General features: G+C 54.5%; 9 protein-coding genes across 9 annotated transcripts; 4 read left to right on the forward strand and 5 right to left on the reverse strand.

The window, feature by feature from the left end:
• Positions 1 to 1737: 1737 nt before the first annotated feature.
• Positions 1738 to 4483, reverse strand: POSPLADRAFT_1053107 (hypothetical protein; the record flags this gene model as incomplete). Its single annotated transcript, XM_024480343.1, has 11 exons — positions 1738 to 1766; positions 1817 to 2009; positions 2064 to 2097; positions 2150 to 2265; positions 2320 to 2373; positions 2444 to 2866; positions 2921 to 3654; positions 3718 to 3828; positions 3879 to 4233; positions 4291 to 4329; positions 4385 to 4483. 11 exons carry the CDS (start codon positions 4481 to 4483, stop codon positions 1738 to 1740), a joined length of 2187 nt encoding a protein of 728 aa, XP_024343260.1.
• Positions 4484 to 4948: 465 nt separating this feature from the next.
• POSPLADRAFT_1031476 (hypothetical protein) lies at positions 4949 to 6187 on the reverse strand (the record flags this gene model as incomplete). Its single annotated transcript, XM_024476794.1, has 2 exons — positions 4949 to 5334; positions 5386 to 6187. 2 exons carry the CDS (start codon positions 6185 to 6187, stop codon positions 4949 to 4951), a joined length of 1188 nt encoding a protein of 395 aa, XP_024343261.1.
• Positions 6188 to 7169: 982 nt separating this feature from the next.
• Positions 7170 to 7933, forward strand: POSPLADRAFT_1053109 (hypothetical protein; the record flags this gene model as incomplete). The annotated part of the gene is made up of 5 exons (XM_024480344.1): positions 7170 to 7232; positions 7295 to 7384; positions 7445 to 7475; positions 7535 to 7648; positions 7719 to 7933. The coding sequence occupies 5 exons, from the start codon at positions 7170 to 7172 to the stop codon at positions 7931 to 7933; spliced, it is 513 nt and encodes a 170-aa protein (XP_024343262.1).
• A 397-nt stretch (positions 7934 to 8330) lies between these two features.
• Positions 8331 to 10831, reverse strand: POSPLADRAFT_1043897 (hypothetical protein; the record flags this gene model as incomplete). Its single annotated transcript, XM_024478406.1, has 8 exons — positions 8331 to 8353; positions 8403 to 8583; positions 8642 to 8788; positions 8843 to 8975; positions 9049 to 9180; positions 9625 to 9835; positions 10031 to 10129; positions 10576 to 10831. The coding sequence occupies 8 exons, from the start codon at positions 10829 to 10831 to the stop codon at positions 8331 to 8333; spliced, it is 1182 nt and encodes a 393-aa protein (XP_024343263.1).
• Positions 10832 to 11115: 284 nt separating this feature from the next.
• Positions 11116 to 12080, forward strand: POSPLADRAFT_1043898 (hypothetical protein; the record flags this gene model as incomplete). The annotated part of the gene is made up of 2 exons (XM_024478407.1): positions 11116 to 11299; positions 11350 to 12080. The coding sequence occupies 2 exons, from the start codon at positions 11116 to 11118 to the stop codon at positions 12078 to 12080; spliced, it is 915 nt and encodes a 304-aa protein (XP_024343264.1).
• A 254-nt stretch (positions 12081 to 12334) lies between these two features.
• POSPLADRAFT_1132875 (hypothetical protein) lies at positions 12335 to 13643 on the reverse strand (the record flags this gene model as incomplete). Its single annotated transcript, XM_024484265.1, has 4 exons — positions 12335 to 12613; positions 12669 to 13013; positions 13072 to 13490; positions 13559 to 13643. The coding sequence occupies 4 exons, from the start codon at positions 13641 to 13643 to the stop codon at positions 12335 to 12337; spliced, it is 1128 nt and encodes a 375-aa protein (XP_024343265.1).
• A 562-nt stretch (positions 13644 to 14205) lies between these two features.
• POSPLADRAFT_1131452 (hypothetical protein) lies at positions 14206 to 15716 on the forward strand (the record flags this gene model as incomplete). The annotated part of the gene is made up of 11 exons (XM_024484083.1): positions 14206 to 14384; positions 14439 to 14470; positions 14533 to 14621; positions 14673 to 14774; positions 14837 to 14916; positions 14970 to 15070; positions 15126 to 15161; positions 15217 to 15235; positions 15293 to 15477; positions 15532 to 15564; positions 15628 to 15716. 11 exons carry the CDS (start codon positions 14206 to 14208, stop codon positions 15714 to 15716), a joined length of 945 nt encoding a protein of 314 aa, XP_024343266.1.
• A 3348-nt stretch (positions 15717 to 19064) lies between these two features.
• Positions 19065 to 21180, forward strand: POSPLADRAFT_1053114 (hypothetical protein; the record flags this gene model as incomplete). The annotated part of the gene is made up of 8 exons (XM_024480345.1): positions 19065 to 19345; positions 19395 to 19659; positions 19710 to 19802; positions 19861 to 20199; positions 20261 to 20811; positions 20874 to 20893; positions 20951 to 21090; positions 21148 to 21180. 8 exons carry the CDS (start codon positions 19065 to 19067, stop codon positions 21178 to 21180), a joined length of 1722 nt encoding a protein of 573 aa, XP_024343267.1.
• A 779-nt stretch (positions 21181 to 21959) lies between these two features.
• On the reverse strand, positions 21960 to 23575 carry POSPLADRAFT_1053115 (hypothetical protein; the record flags this gene model as incomplete). The annotated part of the gene is made up of 12 exons (XM_024480346.1): positions 21960 to 22027; positions 22086 to 22164; positions 22223 to 22430; positions 22482 to 22516; positions 22574 to 22703; positions 22753 to 22841; positions 22890 to 22974; positions 23032 to 23084; positions 23144 to 23164; positions 23225 to 23281; positions 23338 to 23366; positions 23416 to 23575. 12 exons carry the CDS (start codon positions 23573 to 23575, stop codon positions 21960 to 21962), a joined length of 1014 nt encoding a protein of 337 aa, XP_024343268.1.
• Positions 23576 to 23761: the final 186 nt, after the last annotated feature.

A 23761-nucleotide genomic window follows, 5' to 3' on the forward strand; every position in this document is an offset into this window, starting at 1 on the left:
TCCTCCTTGGGGACGAGAGGCGGGCTATTCTGCCGTACAACGCGAACCCCCGATTTGACACCATGCCGAGGAGCTAACTGCAGATTTATTCATGGCCGAGGTGTATGACACGACACTAGGGGGCGCCCCTAGCCTAACCACCACGAGGATGCAGGTGAGTGGGAGTTTCAGGCACGGGCGACATATCAGACGGCCGAGACGCAGACAGAAATTCATGACGCTCAATCAGCTTGTTCGATGGAAAACATTCCTGCAAGTCGACCCACACATTCAGTGACGGCGATTGTTCGACATCTATACCCATGCGTGTTACGTTTCACGAGTATGAATACCAGACGAATGACCGCGCGAGTTATCGGGGGCAGTAAGCATGCTTGGACTAGACCCCAAGTGCGTGCGTTGCTCAGCTCGGTGCAATGGCCCTCATAATTCCGCACGTGTGGGTCGCTGTCGTGGCTGTGGACTAGACTAGCCGCTGACCGAAGCTGCCGGTGAAAAGAACGCTCCGGTAACGATGGAAGCCGCTGGAAGGGCATTCACTCGCTGCGGCGGCGTGGATGTGTCGTTGCGAGACGCTTATTACATTGTGAGGCGTCGCGCGACTTCAATCACTATAGACTACTGCACCGATAGCCCTGCAAGTGAGTTCCGGTGAGGTGACAGGTCGTCCATTCGCTCGCTTTTATCCATTGTCCTTCTCGCATTGTGCGTAAATCGGCATGATCAAGGCGTGAGCTGTTTGTTCCCCTCCTCCCCCGCGGGCCCTGACTGTTCTCCGTCACAGTTCCAGCACATCCTCACCTATGACCGAGTTGACGTTTAGACACACACACGCACAGCGGTCAGAAACACAGTAACTACAGTCAATGATTCTCTATGGTCGGGCGCCACAACGACAGCTCGTCCAAATTAGGCAGTCGTTGTAGAACGACGGTTGGTTTGCTGGGCGTCCGTGATTCTCTCGGTGTGCTGGAAGTCTTCTTGTGCAACACGCATGCTACGAGGCTCCCCAATCGTACGGCGGTTATACTATATTGAGCACCCTGTCCTGCGGTGCCTCCTGGTAAGGGCGTTCCGACGTATAACCTTACTCGGCCGTCCAGCACGCTGCAGTCCCCATTAGACCCCTCGCACTGAGAAGGCTACCAGGTCCCCCCTCGCGGCTGTTGTGCGTGCCCAGCTGACACGGATGCTACTCCCGCCTTCCGCTTCCCAGCGCGTGCAAATTCAAATTCCCCTTCTATTGAGGGCGGTAAAACTCAATCTCGAAGAAGGGTGGTCCGTATCGCATCTATCATTCCCAATCGTAGTTCATCTTGCTTGTCGGAAGGTGGCTCCAGCGTCCATGGCTGTGCACGGGAAGGCTCGGCTGGCAATCTCGCTGGGCTTCTCGCCCAGACTGCCTTCTCCCGACAAGCGCAGTATGAGGTGGGGCTCTAGGATAGTCGCGAGGGGAGGCACGAGGTAAAAGCATGTTCTGGTGCTTACTTATCGTAGGAAAAGAAAGCGAGAAGGCCGATTACAAGGTATCCATGGCATGCCCTGACATAAGCCCTAGATCCGCCAGTGGAACGGCTATTGAACCCGACCTCCCCTAGACGTGAACGGACGTACAATCGCAGGTTGAAAAGACTTAAGCGCAATAAAGTCCGTGGTGATAACAGCCTGCAGGGTGGTGGCGAATTACAACATTGTCCTGCAAGACATTGTCCGATCATGGCTGCAGGTTTGTGCACATCACGATAACACGAAATTGAGACGGAAGGCTGCACATTAGGGTTAGTCTATGCCCACTATCTATACCAGGATAAGTCACCTTCAAGGTCCTCGCGGTCACACAGAGTGGCAAGGTCGATCCGCTGCAGATGTAAGCAACAGGTCTTGAGGCTTTCCCACAATGTATGCGAGGTCACACCCCGCTTATCACCGCTGCCGCCTCTCTCGTAAATGCTGTCTCCGTCTTGCAGCACGAGGGCGTCCAAAATATGGTGAGCAGCCTCCTCGTAGCGCTAGTTATGACAGCGTGAGCAATGGCCCGAAAATGCGGTGACGCAGACGCTCACTCGAAGGTTGATACAGGATATTCCAAGGTTGAACCTGCCAAGTGCGTTGTCAGTGGTTGAAATCGAAGGCGTCAAGAGAGACACACTTAGCACGGATGTACGTAGGGTTCAGCTCAAGCGCGCGGTAGTAGTACTGTAGCGCCTCCTCGGGGTTCCCGTTGTTCGCTAGCGTAGCACCCACACGGTTGTATAGAAGCCAGTCCTGCACGAGTCAATTAGGAATTGACGTGCAATGGGTTACATCATATCCACGCACATCTGGCCGCACTGCCAGCGCAGTGGTGAAGCAATCCTGCGCCTTGGAATAATCCTGCAAGGATAGCGCGAGCGCGCCAACGTGAGAAAAGCGCGCCGGCAGTACGGTACAAGACAATATTCACCTCGCTGGTATTTAGGAGCACTGCCAGCGCAATCTGGAGATCAGCATCGATCGCTCCGCTGGTGTCGCTCCGCGCCGCCTCTATCAAGCACTGCACCAGGTTCGCGAGACGGTCCGATTGGACCATGTCTTCGGCCTCTGGGTTCAATGCGCGAAACTGCTCAACCACGGGGCGATACAGCTCGTTCCGGTCTACCCACTCCCGTATCGCGTAGTAGGCACCGCGCCTGTTACTCTCGTTCGTGTACGAGATTGCGAGAGCCAACCATGACGGAAGGTGAGAGGGTTCAAGCTCCAGTGCTCGCCGCAGGGCCTGCACCGCCTTCTGTTCACGCTCATTTTCCTGTTGCTTGACCCCCAGTTCGAACCAACGCTGGGCGTTCGTTGGATCGCGCTGTGCTGCTGCTTCTGTCTCCAGCACGTTCTACGTCAAGGTGAACTGCTGAGCCTGGCGGCGCCAACTCGATCGGGCACGTACCTCGAATAGAGTGCTTCTCATATCCGCGTGCATAAAATGGTGTCTCGTTCGAGACGCTTCACCCAACAAATAGGGATTGTGTGGCTGGAATTGATAATGTGTAAGAGGCCTAACGCCAGTGGCAGTGGCTTCAAAGAGATCCCAGTCGCGTTGTAGTCTGCCCCAATCTGCGTCCTGAGCGTAGGCCATGTCAAGCGGCGGCTGGCTAACATTCCGCGACGCTTGTCGCTGGAACTCAATGTAGGTCTCGTTTTCCTCGCGCAGATATGCGTCAATTGGGCTCTCTTGATAACCTTCACTCGTCGACGCAGAGTCAATCTGAACACGATCAGTGCGGACAGGCTGGGTTTGTGACGACCATGGGGTGGGCCCCGTCATGAGTGCGTTGTCTCCCAGGGGCATGCGGAGATCGGTAGCACGCCCCTTGCCTTTCACGTCCGGGGCTTCAGAGGCACGCGGGGCTGCTTCCTCCTTTGGTACCATTGTGTTACCGTCTACGACAACGTCACCATCTCGCAGCTGGCGCATGAGTCCCATGAACTCGCTGTTTTTGAATTTCGGGTTCTCCTCATGCCGTAGAGTCTCCATGAGCCGTCCCGCGGTTCGTGCTAGCTCGTCGGCATCTTGACGGGATTGCTCAGGACTCTTCTGCTCTACTGCAGGTGCGGCCTCTGGTGTGACGACTTGCTGGCCAGCCGGCTCTTGTGATAGGAATACCTGATCCCACTGTGAAGCTATAGTTCGTTATCCGACAGTATGAGAGCAGCGTCCACGATATCATCAAAATATGCGCGTACCGTTGACGTCCTGTCCTGCCTTTTGTATGGGCATCGCAAATGGCGGCGCGGACATGGAAGCGAAGCTATTCATGCCATAGCTCATAGCCAACGGGCCCCAAGACCGAAGATCTTGAGACAAGTAAGGAGAATGTTCTGGAGATGAATTCGAACGCACGCACTCGTAGCCATCCCATTGGGAGAATACGTCGAGTGCAGCTGTACATTTGATTCGCTCTGTGCGCTGGCTGACTGGCTTTGGGCGAGAGCACTTGCGGGCAGCTGTAGATCCGGTGAATGCTTCACAGGGTGCTGAAGGAAGTCGGCGGCCCAAGACGCAGGAGACAGTGGTGTCTGCCTCTGAGGAGTTAGTGCGGCAGGTGAATGGGATTGGGATGCGGGGAGCGAGGCATGCAGTGCCGAGAGGTCAAACGCAGGAGGCCCTGTGGCCAGGGCAAGTGGAGAATGCACTGGTGAGAAGAACTGGGCGGCCTCTTGGCTAGAACCTGCCGCTGCAGAATATTGCGAGCGGAATGCCTACACAAAAGTCAGGCGTGAACTGTCCGGAGAAGACTCCCGCCTGCAACCCCTCACCTCTCGAGAAGGGCCTGCACGCCCAGTCCCGAAGTGGTCCTGCAACTACAACGTGAGAACTGAGAGACCTACACACGTAGGAAAGATGACGCACCTGCTGAATCCCCCGATCCCGGTCGAACTGCTTCGAGAGCCCCCGTAAGGGGTTTATGGGCCCACAATCTGCGCCATTCACAAGCATAGGCAGCGACATCTTTGTGGTCGCGTAGAGAGCAGTCCCAAGGCGGCAAGCAACGATGCCAGGGGATGGGGTGGGTTATATAGAAGGTAGGTTCGCTCTGGCCCGGTGCAGTGGGACTGAATTAGAGCGCTCTGCATCCGGTCACATCACGTGAAAACCCACGTGAAATTGCTTCCACCGATCAGGTTCGCCACATGAACGCCTGCGGAAGTGGCTGCTGACGTCTACGTATTCCCGTACAACCCAAAATAAATAACAAAATATCTTCGGACGTGAATAAAATAAGTAGCATAGAATATACATCGTGTCTGAGATACAAGTTGAACGAGTACAGGTACCCGCGCCAGGTGCATTTAAATAGAGAAGCAGCACATGTGAACCGAAGCCGCGCCGTGGAATTGCCGGGAAGACATACACCAGTGTTCATCCGCAAGAAAGGAGTCCAATAAAACGAACAACGCCTTGGTTGCGTCGCACTCATTCTTCAATGTGACGATAATCTGTAATACCTCTAGCTTCGAGTCCGGGGACTTGAGCCTTGATATAGGTGATGATCTTGTCCCTCCATGTTTGTCCGCGGCAGACCAAGAACTCCACTCGCCGCAGAGTGTTAAATCGTTCCGCACAGAGAGTTTCTCCAACCTCTTTCCAGTTCAGCCTGCCCATATCTTCAGCAACTGCACCGCCCGCGTGGATCTTGAAGTGAATGTCCTCTATGTGCGGAGAGTTCACTTCAAGCGCCTTGGACACCCATTTGAGATTCCGAATGATGACACCTTCGCCTTGGGAAGCCATGTGCAGTGAATTGAAAGAGAGGGTGCGTAAACTAGAGCAGTGCCTCAATGTCAATCTGTCACACAGGTCTAGAAAAGCATTAACAGACAACCGACACTACACAACAGAAGAGTACTCACCCTCATTGATATCTACAAGATTCACATCCAGGTACAATTTCCGCAGTTGCGGTCCACAGGCCTTCAGAACCTCTGCCAGGACAGAAATGTCAGCCTCGTGCTGGATGTCAATCTCGAGCTCGGTTAGAGAGGCGAGCATTGACTCGGAAAACAGCCATGCCGTCAGCAGAATGTGGTTGCTGGTCCGAAGAAATCCACCTCTGAAGCGGAGGGACTTGATTGCCGGCTTTGACAGAAGAGGGTTGCAAGGCGCGATGAGATTCTGTCCGGGAACGGGGGAGCGGGAGAAATCGGCGGCCACATGAAGCTTGAGTACGGTGAGCTTCGCGAGATTTGGGAAAGAGCAAATGAATTCTGCGAGAGTGGTGAGGTACGGTGTCAAAATTGTCTGGAGATGCAATTCGGTGACGGTGTCCAGTTTGAAGTTCTCAGACCGGTGCAGAGTCCCGATATGTACGCATCTCAAGGCCAACCTAGTGACCCTGGAGAAGGTATCCGAGACGAGGGGCACCGCATGCATGAATTGCAGGAATCTGGGATCACCACCTGTCGTGAGAGTTTCCGGGGGTTGAGTTATACCAAGCGCACGTATGTGTCTACAGCTGCGAGGGGACTCTTCGATGAGCTTCTGGTATACGTCGTATTTTGGTTGACTGATCAGCACTTCCCGCTCGAAGATGTGATGCTGAGCTCGGGGCCGCCACGCGCTGCATACGAGACTGCACGCCTTTAGAGACTTGGGAGCGGGCTGAAGGTGGTCGATAATATGGTCTGTCAGCTCAGGTGGGAGCGAGGGCGGCATGTTGAGTGAGGGATAAGTTCAGGAGTGAGACGAATAGAAGGAAGGCGATGATACTGCCCGCGGACCGCGTTATATATACTGTGTACCAGTGGGGCTTGTGGCTCGAGCCACCCTTTGTTACCAAGCCACAAAACGCCACAAAACGAATTGCCTTTGTTGTTTGATTTCATAACAACACGATTCTGACCGAAACAAGCGTGGCAGCAACGTGTCGCAAGTAGCATCATGGGATACTGCATGTGCATTAGCAGGTACGGATCACACAATCCTGCGCCTTACACTTCTTGTGAATAAATACATAGTACGCGGTTATACACCTATGAAGCTGTACACAATTCTGCCTGTGAGAGAAGAGTAATACGTTGGATTGGGCCGAGGATGGCGGGTCAACGACGGGAGCATACCTCTCGTTCCTTACCGCAGCCCCAGCCGTTCCTCCCTCGTCATCGCTTCTCTCTTCCTCTTCGCGTCTTCCGCAGCGACGAACGGCTGAGATGGCTGAGATGAGATCGCGGGTGCCGGAGGCACAGCAGTGGGCGCAGTTTGTGGCTTCCCAGAGGCCGAGGCCAACCTTGCTGCAAGAGCCTCGTTCTTGCGTTTAGCGATCGCGTCCCGGACCTGCTGCACGTCCGTGTCGCACATCGCGATTACAGTGGGACTCCTCCGAATCATGTCGCCTTCCTCGGATACTACGAATGCCCGAGGGATAGATTTCGATAGACAGGCGAGATTGTCGTGCTGAGCTGCGGCGCAGGGTAGTGGCAGGAACAGGCACGGTGGCTGCGGGGACAATGACGAGCAGGACAAAGCCGAGACGCGTGGGATTGAACACGACACGGCAGCGAGTTTTGGGCGCGACACGACTCTCTCATCTCCTCCGCACTCTCTGCCGCAGCGCCCTGCCTCTCGCCTGTATAATACCCTGCACCCCGCACACGGCTAAAGCACCCTCGTTCATCCCGCCGCCACACCCACCGCCATCATGGATGTCCTCCTTCGCGTCACGGACACCGTCAAGTCCTTCCGAGTGAGCTGCTTCGGTCATGTAAACAGGCTAGTGTATGCTCATGCGCAGCGGCATGCCTGTCTTGTCTCCTGTCATCGTAGGAGACCCGCCTTAGCGCACTCCGTCCTGTGGGCGAGTTCTTTGACCACCACCGAATCTCAAAACCCGCCGACTTGAACACAGCCACCTCCGTATGTACTCGGCTGACATTCCTCTGGCCTCCAACGTTCTGACAAAAAGCTGGCGTGCAGCGTGTCTCATATAACACGCGATACTTCTCCGGTGCGCCACGTCCTCTTGTTTGCGTCTCATTCCACCATTGACGGCGTTCCGGCCACCAGGAAACTATGGGGTCATCGTTGGCGTCCTTGCAGTCTACGCCCTCATCACGAACCCTCTCCTCCTGATCTCGCTGGGCTTCCTTATCGGCGGGTTCGCTGCCATCAACAAATTTGGTGCGCACAGTGTTTTGTGCTGCCCTCCCTCGCTCATACCACTCTTGCTTCTGCCTCACACGACCCATAGCCCCCGAGCCAATGCAAGTCGGAGAGCACGTCGTGACCCAGAAATCCCTATACACGGGCCTTTTTGTCGTCGGCGTCCCGCTCCTCTGGTTCTCCTCGCCGCTCGGCACATTCTTCTGGCTCGTCGGCGCATCGTCTTTCCTCATCCTCGGCCACGCGTCTCTAATGGAGCCTGGCATCGAGAGCGAATACGCGTCAGTCGGTGATGCTGTCTAAGTGTTGTGTAAATGGGCTGTAGAGGTAGGGGGAGCCGTGCATGCAGCGAGGGCCTAATACGATCTGGGCTGAACTACTTACATCTTCTCCGCTGGCTGGATAGTTGTTTCACTGGTTAACTCTCGTGAATAGAATCGGGCGACGTGCATTTGGCGTCCACTTCTCACAGTGATGTACACGCAAGAGAAGGCGGGGCTCTTCGCCCAAGACGGGTAACTGGGAGGCCATGGCGGGCCTCTGGAAGCTTACATACATGTTAACGATATGCGTATGGCAAGCCACAATGCGAACTAGATGCGAAGGGTACGAAAATGGGAGATCTTGAGGAATGCAAAACGACAGCACGATAGGGTTAGCGATGAGGCGTGGAATGTCCTGAGCGATGACAGCCGGTGCATCACAATAGGGGTAACCATTGCCCTTCATAACACGTCAGTCTTCGAGCTCGAAAGCGTATAGCAGACCTTACCAATGACGAGACTAGGGAGATCCATAATATCCCGCCGGATGGAGAAGCAGAACGTGCACGGCACAGGTGTGCCGGAAGGTTTGAGGAGGACGCAATGCGAATACACACTCTGCGTCGTGTTCTCAAACGCATGGTTCGCAAAGTTTTCCCAATACTCCACCACCGACTGGTTTTCGAACAGCTGAAGCATGCAATGAGTCATCCCGCGCCAGTCGCACACTCCTCTGTGGAAGCCGCACCTCGTAAATGTACTTCCGCCGCCCGACGAGCTCTTCCTTCTCCCATCCCGTAAGCATGCAGAACTCTGGGCCGACGAGGCAGATCTCGCCCGTCCGCCGCCACGCGACGGTGGGCGTCCCGCTGAAGGACACAAGCTTGTCCAGCTCCTGCGCGCTCGGTGGTCAGCACCGATGATGCTCGGAAGCAGGGAAAATACATACGATAAGAGAGCGCTGGAAGCACTTTTCAACGAAGACCTCGTCTTCCTCCGAGAGCGGCATTTGCAGCGCGATAAGCGACGGCCGAAAGATGGCAAGGGCGCGGACGATGCGCAGGATGTCATTCTTGTCGAATCTGCTTGGTGGTGACGACGTCAGCATGAAGTCCGTGTTGGAATATCCCCCATGACCGAACACGGACGACATACCGCGTGGGCAGATGTTTCATCAGGAAGTGGTAGCCTTCCGTGTAGTCGTACGGTTTCGTGACCGCCTGATACACAGCCGCAGCACCCTGCGCGCCGCCTGAGATCGCTGAGCCCGCGCCAATATCTGGCTGGCTAGCCCACGACGCGTCTCGCTCAGGCCTCATCGCGCCTTGCAACGAGATGGCCTGCGCACGGCTCAGATACGACGGATAGCGTGACGAGCCAGACTGCGTCGGCGACGACTGCCCGCCCGCAGACGTCGTGTAGTCCGAGTATGCGAGATGCGGCTGGGGGACGTTCACGGATGGCGGGTGGCCCTGGCCGGGCGTGAACTGAGTAGCGGACGCGTAGCCCGCGGTACCAGTGCCTGCAATGTAGTCCGGAGATAGTGCGGCGCCAGACCCCGACGTGAGCGTCGTGTCGGACGGCTGGAGCGCCAGCTGCGACTGCTCGCCGTACGCAGACGAGGCCCCGCCTGCGTATCCGCTCCCCCCGGAATGTGACGGCTGCCCGGCGTTCGTATAGGGATCCGACGTTGGCCAGCGGGCCGTCACGAGATTCGTGCTCGCCGTGGACCCGTTGAATGGGGCCGAGGGCTGAGGCGCATGGGATACAGAGGGACTGCCGGAATTGGGAGGACCAGTCGGGTCAGGTGAGTTGCCTAGGATCGCGGATAGGATACTATACTCAAGGTTGGCGCCCTCGGAACCCAGGGAGAACGGCGCCGATGCAGTGTACGACGACGGGAACATGGGGTCAGGCGGGACGTACGGTGGATCCGGCTGTGCTAGGGACGCGATACGGACGGTGGGGTTCAGTAATCTGTGATAGCGAGAAATCAGAAATCAGGCTTTACCTGGTTGGACAGGCGCAGGTTCGGCGCTTTTGGAGGAACCTTCCCCAGATTTTGTTCGCTTGAGAGCCTCTGGGCAAGAAGCGTGATGAACTAAAATGCTGCAAGTTCGTGAGATCGAAAGCTGACCTAGCTCCTCCTCGTCGAGTAGGTACTTTGCCTTCTTGCGGTGGCCTTCCGTGCAGTTATCTGCCATGCCCCGCTTGACACAACGTTGACACGGTCGAGCTATGGAGTGACATTGCTATTAGTCAAGTATAGGATAATAAGTCATGCAAATCAGGTGATCGAAGCAGGACATGTGGTGGTAATGATTGCACGGATCGAGACAAGATGATCCTGAAGGCTTGAGACACAGCGACGGCGACTTCACAAGGCCGAGGGAACGTAGAACAGGCGCCGCTAGGGACCCAGAGGTAGGAGTCAAAGAGCTCTCAAAGAACCACGATAGAGCGCCACGACAGGAGATATTCTTGGGGACGTCAATTATCAATGTAGACCACTTGTTGCTGAGTAGACCGAGTTGGCGCGCCGAACGAGTGGACTCGAAGGCAGATGCACTGCACACGAGTACCGGATGTCGATGTAGAACCTCCATTCGATAGAAATGGTTGTATGCGTGGGCAAACACCTTGCATGCCGTAGAAACGAAAGAGGGGTAACAGGAGACTTACAATCATCGCATGTAAGGTGCGCCTTCTGGCAATGGAAGCACGCGCGGTTTGCTTTTTTCTTCTTGGGCCCCTCGCGTGTGCGTGGCGGCTGGGAGGACGAGTCTGCACTGTCGCTGGTGCCGTCCTGTGGTCGTCTCCGCTTTGTGCCCGTCTTTTTCTTCGAATCAGCGTCGGGGGCGGCGTTGATGTCGGAGGTGGAGGACGAGGCGGAGGGAGGGAGACGATAAGCGGGCTGTTGTGTGAGAGCGGAGGACATGGAGGGCAGCTTGTCGCCGGGCTGGGGCAGGGAGGGAATCATTTTGTAGCGCGCATGGAGGGAGCGAGTGAGTGCCTGGAGGAGGCCGGTCAGTGCCCGGGCCCGTTGTACGTCAATCGACCGACCTCACCGAATCGCACGCTCCCCGCCCCCTACCTCTCGGCCCGGCACATGCCTTTTTTAGCATTCACGCGGTCTCCCTCGGAATTTGTCATCGGCGCCCGGCCTTTGCCTACCCGGCCAGTGTCCATGACCGTGACGCTCCTTCCTTTTCTGTCGCGCCCATGACGCTGCGCCCAACTGTCGCGTCTCTCGTGCGCACCCTCCAGCGCGTCCTCGGCCAAGACTCCGCCGCCCTCGAGCTCAAATGGATGAAGCAGGCCCTCGACGCTCCAGCTCCTGCACCCACCACACTTGAGGAAATGCTCGCTCGGCGCGTCGCAGGCGAGCCCCTCCAGTACATCCTGGGTGCGTCACAGCGCGCCGGCGACGTCCATCACCCAACTGACGCCTGGTAGGCACCCAGCCTTTTGGCCCGCTCAATCTCCTCGTGCGTCCCCCGGTGCTTATTCCGCGGCCAGAAACAGAGGATTGGGCTTTACGCCTGGCAGAGCGCCTTGCCCCATCGAGGGATAGGCCGCTCACAGTCCTGGACCTGTGCACCGGCTCTGGCTGCATACCACTCTTGCTGTGCCATCTCGCGCCGCCGGGTGCTTTGTGCGCGACCGGCGTCGACGTCTCTGAGAACGCGATACAGCTTGCATCAGACAACGCGGCGCTCTGTCGTATTGCTGTGTCCGAGAACGGCGCGCCCACCGAGCCCCGGCGTAATACGTTCACACCTGTGCTAGCGAACATTCGCGACCCCGCGTTCGCGATCTCGTCTCGCTTGCGTCCGCCATATGACGTCGTGACGTCGAACCCTCCGTATATCTCCAAGCGGGATTACGACCAGCTTCCCGCCTCTGTGAAAGACTACGAAGACCCTCGGGCGCTGCTCGGCGATTTGAACGGAAGCACAAAGGGGCAAGGACTCGACTTTTACCACACGATATCGGACCTACTGAGCAAGAAGTCTCAGCCTCTGCTGAAAGAGGACGGTCTCGTGGCGCTCGAAGTTGGCGAAACTCAAGCCAAAGATGTTGCAGAGCTTCTCGATCAGAAAGCCCATATTCGGAATGTCGAGATCTGGCAGGATCCATGGGGCAAGGACCGTGTGGTCGTTGGAAAATATCAGATATACGCATGATGATGATGGATTTGCTCCTTCGGGATATCCGGTGGTCAAGACTTCGCCATCGAGGCATAGCGGTTGGTCTTGCCCTCTCGCTTCTATGCGGTAGCCACTCGGCGAGTCGCGTCCCACGCCTTCGACTCACCGTCTAGACTCACTTCCCCGGGACTGTCAGCCGCGGACCCCAATGTCATCATTACCCCATGGGGTCGCAGATATCATTCCGTTCGTACAACCAATGCTTATCTCGCAGTCTGTTCTATATGTTATCACACGGCTGTTTCTTCGACACGTTCGTGGTTTGACTTGGAACTCCTCTTCTCATCGGTGTCTTCCGATAGTCGCTCGCGTTGTCCTCCATCCTGTCCGGCTAACTCCTCTGGATTGACGCGACTTTGCCGATCCCAGTGTAGCGTGCGTCCGAGGTACAGTGCCACCCACGTCAGGGCGAGCAGGACCGGGACCTCGACAAGGGGCCCGATTGTCGCCGCGAGCGCCTGCTCCGAACCGACGCCGTAAACTGCAATCGTCACTGCAATGGCAAGCTCCTACAGAATGACACGCATCAGTAACCACGATCGTCCTCACAAATAACTGACATACAAAATTGTTGCTGCCTGCTGTGAAGCTCTGCACGACCGCCATCTCGTAGCTCCATTGCCCATTTCCACGTGCGCGTCGGCCCAGCCACCAAACGAGGGCGAACGCGCCGGCCCACATGATAGTGAAGTACAGCACGAGTGGGACGATGACGCGGAAGACGGGCCCAATGTCGTGGATGATGTGGTGTCCCTGGTACGCGAACAGGACAACAATGGTGTAAAGGAGACCCAGCGGCCCGAGCGGTGAGATGAGCGGGAGGAAGCGGTTGGTGAAGAAATCTCGCGAGGTGAGGTAGAGGCATAGCGCGCGTGTGAGTAGGCCTGCGCCGAGCGGGATACCCAGGTACTATAATATGTCAACGTGAGCCCCTCCTCTATCCGAGAAACGAATGAACAGAGCGCACAATCAGAACCGAGATGGCAACGTTGCCGTACGAAACGTGGATATCGGCGCCTGCGCCGCCCATGATGTTCACGAACCACACCGCGTACGGCGAGTACAGTGCGATCTGGAGCACGCTGTTGAGGACGACGAGCACGGCGCAATAGTTCGCATCGCCGCCCGCGAGCTGGTTCCACACCATGACCATGGCGATGCAGCGCGCGATGCCGACCATGATGACGCCGGTGCGGTACCCGGGCAGATCGGGCAGCGTTGCCCATGCGAGTGCGAGCATCACAAGAGGTGCGACGACCCAGTTGAGGAAGACCGAGAGCGCGATGTGTGTGAGCGTCTTGCGTGTGACGAGCAGGCGGGGGAGCGCTTCGTATTGCACCTTTGTGAGGATGGGCCACATCATGACGATGAGTCCTGCTGCTATCGCTGTATTGTATGAAAGTACGGCATCAACGCTCGCGCATGGCTACGCTCGAGAGAGGTGGTGTACATACGGGCAGAGACACTGGCGAAGCGTGCAGTGTCGAACGCAGGCTGCACGCCGGGAACAAACTCGCCGATGATGACACCTACGATCATGGCAAGCAGGATAGCCGGTGTGAGCAGCTTGTCCGTGAGGCTCAGCTTTTTGATGAGGACTGCAGACGGAGAGCGTGAGCTACAGTTTGGTCGCGACTGGTGCAGCGGACACTCACCTTGAGGCGCGGTCCGTGCAGGAGGCAACTGAGTACCTGCCTCCGTGTCCCGGACGGTCGAGTCGATGCTTTCCGTGCGCTGCTCTTCTCTGATAACGTTGTCCATGGTGGTCATGGTCAGGAGGCAGAATCGCATAAACTGAGGAGAAAACGCGCTGTCCTGTAGACGCCGATTTTGAATATCGCGGTCAAATTGATCGGGGGAACATTTGTATCCGAATCTGGCAATGGTGAAAGTCGCGTGGGGTTACGGGTGTGACAGGACGCGATCCGTCACACAGGACATCAGCCTGTGATATTGGCCGTCCGGCTGGGTCACCTGTTTCCTCATATTACCATGTCGGCGTCTTTCCCGCGGCTTCTGAGCTGCTTGAGCTGCCGAACTGGTCCTTGCGACGAAACGACCACCTGGGGGACGATACAGGCACCCACGTACACGCATGGCGATGAGCAAACCGTCGGAGTATGGAGTAGGCAAGGTCTCAGTTGACGGCGAGGAGTTCGCCAAAAGGACCGCGGCTCGGCTGGAGAAGATACAATCGCAGCTCGAGACATCGCCGCGGGCGTCGCGTCTCAAGGGGAAAGTATGTGTGATCACTGGTGTAGGGTCTATGCTGGGCATTGGGTTCGTTTATTGTTCATGAATGGCTTGATATATGTGGTCTGACACCTGCAACAGGCGTGCGGCGGCGCTACAATTCGCCCATGAAGGTGGGGGGCCTTTTTGACGACATGTGAGATACTGTTCGCTCATAGGCGCAATTCACTTCCAGGTGCAGCACACTTATACCTGATGGACTTCGACGGAACGAACTTGCCAAACCTGAAGTCAACGATTGAGCAGAAATATCCTGACGTCAAGGTAGATCAACTGGGCCTACATCTCAGACCCGACCTCTGATGCCCATTGTAGGTAACGATCATGACTGCAGACGCTGCAGACGAAGACAATATTACTGGGATCTGTGGGCGAGCGGTGCGGGAAGAAGGTCGACTAGATGTGTTCTTTGCCAATGTAAATACCCATCACATGCTTTTGCTGATGCTCGTTCACGATATCACACTCTTACTCCGCAGGCAGGTATCAATAGCAAAGAATCTTTGCATAACATTACTGCCGACGCGTTCATGAAGATGATGAGGGTCAACGTTCTATCGTAAGTGTAGGTGGCACTTGTCCCTGTCAATATCTGATAGGCCCTCTTTATAGCTGTTTCCTGGCCGTCAAGCACGCTTCAGAGGCTATGTTGAAACCTAATTCATCGCGCGGCAAGGAATACAGCGGAGGAAGTATTATCCTCACTGCGTCCGGTATTGATCGTCATTTTGAAGCCTCACATGTTAATTTCTGATGATGATTGTGCAGTCGCGGGCTTACGTTCTGGTGCTGGGCCGCTTGACTGTAGGTTTTGTATCTCCGGTGTATCATCGTTGACCTTATACCGTCTTCTTTGTAGATAGCGCTGCTAAAGCTGCGTACGTGTTCTTTTTCCAGTAACATCCACGTGGAGCTGACGTTATATATCACACCAGCGTGAACAACATGGCACAAACAGCTGTGTACCAGTTACAGAAGACAGGCATCCGCGTCAATTCGATCTGCCCTGGGCTCATCGAGACGGGTATGACCACCGCAGTTTTCCAGTACGCACGGTCTAGGGGTACGGGAGGTAAAATCGGCCAGCTGAATCCTCTTGGCCGATTTGGTGTCGCTCAAGGTAGATTCGACATCGCTCACATGATGTAGGCCGCTTGACTCACGTAACCCATAGAAATTGCGAACGTCGCGACGTTCCTTGCCTCGGGTGCGTTCGATCCCGCTCCTTGCGTCGGGTGGTGATATAACATTTCTTGACCTAACTCGACAGACGAGTCAAGCTACGTGAATGGCCAGAATATCGCTGTTGACGGTGGCTTGTCCGCTTCGGTGCCCGTTGTTCCTGGGAGATGGATGTGAGAGATCATGTATCATTATTGTATGCCAGCAGCGGAGTGAAGCATTGCTGCTTCTTGTCCGTACTTCAGTAACACGGCTAGGTTTCTGGTTTGCTTCATGCCTATATACTGTTCATCGTTATCTTGCTACCTTGGATCTGTCACGAGGCGCGCTCAGCAGAGAATGCGAAGCGATTGACTAGAGTGGTGTCATAAGCTGATTCGGCCGCGAACCGATTGGTGATGATGATGACGACGATGACAAGAATTGCTACTCCGCGACGCACACATGGACCCACAGGCCCTGCAAACCCGACGAGGACGGCCCGGGATGACGCCAGAGGGAACGAGTCCTCAGTCGCAGATGGTTGCGTGCGACTAGCACGATTGTTTTGTGGATGGTGTCCAGCGCAAAAGTGCCTTCGAAAGAGCCAGATATATAGGACAGACGCACCAGGTCGATTCCCTCTCCCCAAATATCGCGCCTAGTCTCCGTTTCGTTTACCGATTCTTGTGAAGGAGCACGCCTTCTGCTGCGTTTGGCTGGCTTAAGAGTTGCTTTGGGAGTTATGCGTACGAGCACAGCCCTCTTGATAGCAGACCGTAGATAAAAGTGAAAGGAGAGAAGACAAGAACAGGAACCGCGGCAAGTTGTCGAATCAAACCTTAGTCATGGCGGTTGGCAGTAGACACGGTCCCGTGCATGACAAGAGAGGCTTGCGGATGCGCAGACAATTCATAAAGGATTGTGGAACACGAGAGACACGTCAATACATATCGGCGCGAATATTGCACGAACGTCCACAGCCCAGTCACACCATTGCAGTCAACGTTCAGCCAGTGTCCATGCCTAACGACCGCTGAGAAAGGCGGGAATAAGCAGCGTAAACCCGCCTGTCCTTTGCGCATGACTCTGCCGTTACCCGAACCTTCGTATCGAGACCTGGCTTTGGACTTTGTTCCCGCGCGGCGCGGGACCACGATACGTGTTCCTCTTGCTGACGAGCAGTCATCTTCTAAAACAGCCGATCGACGTGTGGTTTCGTGCTGATTGAAGGCGTCATATGTCCTGATCAGCTGCAAGTCGTTTGACAAAGTTAGGCACAGAGACTCACCAGGTGCATGGTACTCTTCGCTGACATGCCGTCTGATATCTGGGAATCCTCGTGGTTGTGTAGGCATGGGAATGAATATTGGCTGCAGATGGACTCACTAGATATCATGATCCAGGTGAGGTTGAAAATTCTGTGGGCTGTCACCAGTATACTACTGAAGCAGGCAATCTTGCAATGCATGTTCCTGGAGACACTCAAGCTGATATAGCTCACAGCCAATGCAAAGATGGCCCAATCAAGCACTGGGAAAGACTCCTTCAAGACATTCCAACATCAATTGATAGATGCCAGACCAGTTAGTTGGTCTGACATCTTCCATTCTCATGGTATGTGCCCCGAGAGCTTCCTTGACATTCAAGGAAGCCCCAGAGCACGGCCCATGAGAAAGAAGACATCCAGATCATCATAAGTGGTCTGCTGTCTTCAACTCAGGACGGCGCATGGGCTGTGGGACCACATCCTCTGAACAGAGTGAGTTATAGCCGAGAATGCACGAAGAATATTTTTGACAGTCTCCAATACATGTTTCGCCATCTAAAGACATTTCCTCGATTCTCGATAATGCATGGGGCATCGGTACGTGGCATGGAATCACGACGAAGGGCGCACCATGATGAATCATTTTTGTTGGGATGGAGAGCCGCATACACGAGCTTGCAGGTTGAACAACTAGTAGAATCCAGAGCGTAAGGCGGTAGCGTCGCTGTCGAGGGATCTCTGGCACGAACACAGATACAGCTAGAGCCCTTGCACTTTATACGTCACCCCGAACAGACTGGGAGTCGAACTCAACGGACGCGCAGAAACAGATACCTCCTGGTGAGTGCAACCTTGCGTCAGAACAACGCCGTGGACATGTTGTGGTCTGAGCATCGACTTCACGAGAACGTTCGCGGTGATATGACATCCTTACGATTGACGACTGGCGTGGGTCATCCTGATTTTGTGCTAGTACTGAAATGTTGATGCCAATAGTAGCTCAGTTGATCCGCGCGCACTTACTGAGATCCAATTCTACTCCGCTACACGCCTACACGCGTGTCCGACGGACTGGCTCCGAGACATTTCTCACTCACTCCGACCCTGACTGAGCTTGTCCGCCTGCAGCACGACCTGCGATTTGAGCGGACGTGCCGGCTGACATGCATTATGGACGCCGTCGGGCGTGCAGGGGGATCGTCTACTATTCGTGATTCTCTGTGAAGTGCCGGCACCAAATATTTGCGAACGCGTGCGGTTGGCTGTTGCGTCGTTAGGTGCGTTGACGCTCATCGACAGTGTCCGTCTTCCAGGCTGACACCTCCCAGTGACAGCGACAAACACGACGAGCCAACGACACAGCGATGAGGAGTCATCGTTTCTACCGCACCAATTTCAAGCCCCATGAAATGGCCCTACTCTTCCCTCTCTCACCTATCGTGCGTTGTGGGGCCTTTATGAAATGACAACGCCATCGCTAGTGGCATCAGCGATGGAAGCACGACTGTAGAGAGCGAGAGGGACGCTGGGAGGTTTGACGAATGAAATCATGAGGTTCGTCGCACCTTCTCACAGCGCCTTGCACGATACATTCCCTAACCCGGAATCTTGGCGGTGATCATCGGGGCGTTAACATTCACTCTCGACCCTACAACACCAGGAGGCCAGCAGGAGGGACCTCGTGCTTCTACTTTCCGCTAAGACAAGCAATGACCACCTGGTGCTCAAATCATGCGCTCTTACTTGCCCTTCTTCGGATGCTTCCTTCCTGTTCCCACAATTGCACCCGCTATCGTGACGTCGTCTTAGACAATTCTGCTCAGATCAGTCAAATTTCCACCTATGCTGAGCTCTTCGCTGTCCTAGGAAACCTGCCTCTGGGCTGGAGCATAATATCCGGAGCCGGCGGAATTGTCTACTCTTCTCTCAGGAGACTATGGAGCAGTGACCTAGGCAGCAAACAGACGCGTGCTGCCGCCTGCAGATTCTGACGTTTGGGATGACTTGCTGGGCTTGCTCTTGACCGGTGGCCCTCACGGCAACACTGTCTTGTTCTGAATCTGGCCTGTCTAACATACGGAATACTGGCTCTGTAGCGGTCAGGAATCTAACCTCGATCACGTGTGGATGTGCATTGGCGCGTTCTCCCGCCGCTCGATTGGGAGTGCGAGGCGGCTGACATGAGGCTGGTTGGCACCATTGAACCCATTCTGTTCGGCATGTAAGCTGTCGTCAAATCGTTCATCGTAGCCATCATCACCTGCATCTTTGCCACAATGTCGCCTACTCCAGCTCTCAAGCGCGTTTGTATTATTGGGGCAGGCGCGTCTGGCATGTCTGCGGCGTACGCGCTCAGCCGTCACCCTGACAAATATGAGGTGACGGTTTACGACAAGCAGAGCGTCACAGGGGGCATGGCGACGTCCATCGACATCGACGCCGACAAGTATGGCGCTTCGTATATCAACGACGGTGTGCAAGGTTGCAGCCCTGTCTTCGCGAACACCATACGGATGTTTAGGATGCTCGGCTTTGAGGCAACCGAGGTGGGGATGCAGTACGTCATTTGTAACTTAACTGTCGCATCACTGTCAACTGTCCTACAGAATTAGCTTCGGCAAGGATAAGGATTTTTGGACCAATGTCTTCCCCACAAATCTCGTGGCAAAGTTCCAGAGCGATATTAAGAAATTCGGACATGCTCTCTCAACCATCAAGACGTTTGAACCTATCTTTGCCATGATACCGGTTCACGTTATGTTAAGAATGTTTGGATTCTCCAACGACTTCGGAGAAAAGATGGTGTATCCCCTTGTAGCCCTCTTCTTTGGCACGGGGAACCAAACTCCTTACATATCTTCAGCTATTCTGGTCAGTGTCTTCGTGCTCACGATCCGCGCGTGTTACTCATTCTTTGTCAGGAGCGTGTATTCAAAGACCCCAGCATGCGTCTGTTTGAGTATTCAGAGAAGAGCCTTCTCGCGAGCATCCCTACCATGCTCGCGTTCCCGAAGGTGTGAAAGTCTTTGTCAATCATGCCGTCCGCACTAGAACTTAGTAGCCTGTGGACAGCTGCACGATGTCTACCAGGCATGGAGAGAAGAAATCGAGTCTCACGGCAACGTAAAATTCAAGCTTCACCACGAAGTTGTTGAGGTGGTCGCGCGCCACAGCAAGGGAAGATCGTCGGTGTCCAGCCCCGTGCACATCAAGTACAAGGTCGCTCATGGCGGTCTCGAGAGTCAGCACAGAGAGAACTACTTCGACGAGCTTATTCTTGCAGTGGATGCGGACTCGTGCCTGAAGATACTGGGAAAGCAGGCGTCTTGGATGGAAAAGAAGGTCCTGGGCAACGTGAAATACCTCTATGACGTCACAATCACACACAACGACCACGATTACATGCGCAAGGTGCGTTCCGATTTGCATGTCCTGTTCTTAGTTTGATTCGGGTATCTGCGTTGCGCCATAGTATTATGAAACAACCTACAACCCTGAACATAACGCGCCCCTCGAGGCAAACTCTCCCGCTCAAGATCGCCGCGAGACGGAACAGTCGTTCGCCTTCGCTGAAGAACATTTCCGTCCGCTATACTACACCATGCAGTACCCGCAGGACAAGTCTAAGATCGAGATGAGCTTCGATCTCACGCACTATCAGCCCCAGTTCCGTGGCGAGAAACCTGCCGGACCGATTGATCCTCAAGACAAGTCTGAGCACCGGAACGAGTGCAACCCCTCCGCCGTGACGCGTGGCGCTCAGGATGAAAGCAAGGGAACGATCGGCGAGTCTGCGCGCACAGGCAAGGACGATAAGGGCTGCGCCGAGCCACCGCTCGAGCAGCATGTCTTTCAGACTATTTTTCTCGATCGTGACGGCTCGCAGGATCTGTGGACGTGGAAGGACATCAACCCCGAGAAGAAAATCTACGAGAAGTGGTGGAAGCAGCAAAGTCATCGCTGGCAGCACTACGCGGGCACTGTGCCCTGGATGATGTGGATCAATGGCAAGAACAATACCTAGTACGTGCTGCGTGGTAAGCAGCTTGTTATTCACACCGCTAATATATCATTTCTTGCAATAGCTATGCAGGTGCTTGGTCGGGTACGTTCCACCAAAAGGATCAAGGGGCGTGTCGCACTGATTTAGATTTAAACTTAGTGCTCAACATGCATGAACTTGCCGTTACTTCTGGCTTCGCCGCCGCCTATCGCCTGGGCGCGGAGTACCCCTTCCATAGCGACGAAGACTGTGAACGACTATTTAGAATGTACCTCGCAGCAAGCCACGGTGTCAGGATGGTGAGCGTTGCATGGCACTCGCGTCTGCCAGTCAAGCACTCACGATGTTCGATCCAGCGCAAAGAAGACAGAAAGGGTCTATTGGCCTGATCTTGCCTGTCATCTGCGGACATCTTTTGTATATATCATTCATTCATTTTATTTCTCCAAATCTTGTGCCTCCAGAATCCTCTAGCGACGTCGTGTAAGTACAATCCGTGGCGGTGGGATCCTCTTACGTTCCCTTGACACGCGTACCAGCACGCGATTACCATCCTACTGTTGTATTGGTCGACCCGTTTACATGCAGCTCTGGACACGACTCAGAAGCAGTTGTCAACATTTCATTGACAACACCGCCCGTGCCCGCAGTGATTCGCCGCGCGCCTTGTGAGTAATTGCTCCCGAGATCGCATGTAAATATATGAAGACTCATGTTTCCACATTGGACACTCGGGGATGGCCGATTCCGTAACCCTGTAGAACCGGATCTGCGTTCCTGCTACATGCTAACTAACAGTCGAAATGGACTACCAATCTATAACGCTAGATGTCCTGGAAGCACTATATCTCATGATTCTAAACTTCAGGTATACGCGGTCGAGCGACGCCTCTTTTTGTATTCAAGGAATGCAGACTTGGAGCGCCCGATCTTAGCGCGCACTGGCTGCCTTTCTTCATTTCCTTTTCATTCAGGACCGTCCCTGAAGGAGAAGACATGTTCGCCCCAAGGCATCACGGGGGGAACCCAACGACACCAAGGGGCCGCTTGCGTGCTGAGAAGTGAAAAGTATCGAAATATCGGCGAGTGTATTGCGCCCTATGGCCTGCTAGCTCATCTCATATGCCATGCCGTATATCCCAAAACTCTCAGTTAATCTCACAATGTTTTACTCTAGGAACTCTTTGATATTAGCCGTCACGAATGCAACGGCTCTCGGGTCCGCACTCCCGCCGGCTATACGTTGTTTTCAGCACTAGTGCATCCGCAAGACCATATTGTGGCACGAACTCACCGACATGACCCCAGACGCTGTCGATAATTCTCAGTTTCACATCTTTCAAGAGCGACGCCTCGACCTCGCTGTCTTCGGGCTGGATGAATGATGTAAGGGGGGGTGTTTGGGCGCCACGGAATGTTATAGGTACGTACGCAAAAATAGAGGTCGGTCTTGCAGGGCAGAAGTAATACCTTCGCCTTGATACTTTTGAGGCAATTTTCGTAGTTCCCTCCGTCGCGAATAAGGGAGACGTCTCCTCTCTGCCACGTTTCGAGGAGCGCAATCATGTCGTTTGCATCCCAGTACTGAATGTAGCGAGCTTCCCAGCCCTCACGAAGGAACTCTTCAAGGGACGGATAGCTGTGAATCACGTAAATTTCCGCGCACGTAACCTCCCTCTGGACAGCTTACAGTCCGTCAAAGGTGTATAAATGTTGACGGAAAAACTATCCTCAAATTTGGTAAACCTTGCATAAGCCATTCTGTAGTTTTCCGGTGCTTACCGCCTGTCCATAGGCCCACGCGCAGTATGCCCGAGCAAATGCCCTTATTGCAACTTGAGGAACTGAACTGTAGTGCCCATCAAAGAAGTCCTTCGCGGATATCATGGCGTGTTTAGGTCCCTCGAGGAAGCTGACAAGAGCTCAGCAAAATACGACGTATCTCCTCACATAAAATATACCATTTGTTATGGGGGCTCGTACGAGCTGACGAACAAATCGCGACAATTTTGTCGACGAAGTCGGGATAAACAACAGACCAATGGTACGCCTGCAATTTATGTAAGATGTTGTAGAGGGGCGTTCAACCTTGGATTACCTGTTGCCCTCCCATAGAGAAACCCACGACGCAATGGACGTGTTTCACGCCGAGTACTTTGGTGAGAACGGCAAACTGAGCGCGGCTGTTTATCGGCGGTTATTATCCGACCGCTCTGGGACATACCAGAACGGCTTCTCACATATTGTCCTCGTAGGAAATATCAGGGAAATATGGCCCGTTGTACGGCGTCGGCTACAGCGCGCCAGATTGAAAAGATCGAACATGACCCTGTGTTATGAAACGCAGCTGACCGTATTCGAAGGTGACGACGACTGCACAAATAGTCAGCTTTCGGCAAATATATACTGTTTTCACATGACGCCCATACAGACCTCGCCATTGCAAAACAATGCGAACGTAACCACGAAGTACTTCGTCGGATCCAAAGCCTCACGAACAGTGTATCAGGACAGTGCTCACAACACGAGAATCCCTTCGAGGTCACCTTGCCCTCACCGACCAAATATGACTGACCTGCACGAATTTTAGCATGTTAGCATCAAGCACACATACTCATACGCACTATCCAGTCTCAATTGCGCCCCATAGCAAGTGGGGTACACAATGCACGGGTTCGCAGGGTCTCCGTACGTCTGGTATGCGGTGACCGCATCAGGCAGCACTCCCCCTGCTACTCTGAAGCGGCCATGGTGGTGGAATAGGATTTCTGACTTCGTCGCCATTTAGAGGAAGCCTGTTGGGTAATGTACGTCGGGATTTGAAGCAGACGGACGCCATGCTCTCACTCGAGTCGATATTTGTATCTGGGAACGGGGAACGCGACATGATAAGGAGACTTGTCGCACGGCTCCAAATAGCGTGCTCGGGCAGCCGTCGGGGTGGTGACAGTCTGGCTTGAATACTCGATC

Source organism: Postia placenta (genome assembly GCF_002117355.1).
Source record: "Postia placenta MAD-698-R-SB12 unplaced genomic scaffold POSPLAscaffold_2, whole genome shotgun sequence".
In the NCBI taxonomy this organism is placed as follows: Eukaryota; Fungi; Basidiomycota; class Agaricomycetes; order Polyporales; family Adustoporiaceae; genus Rhodonia; species Rhodonia placenta.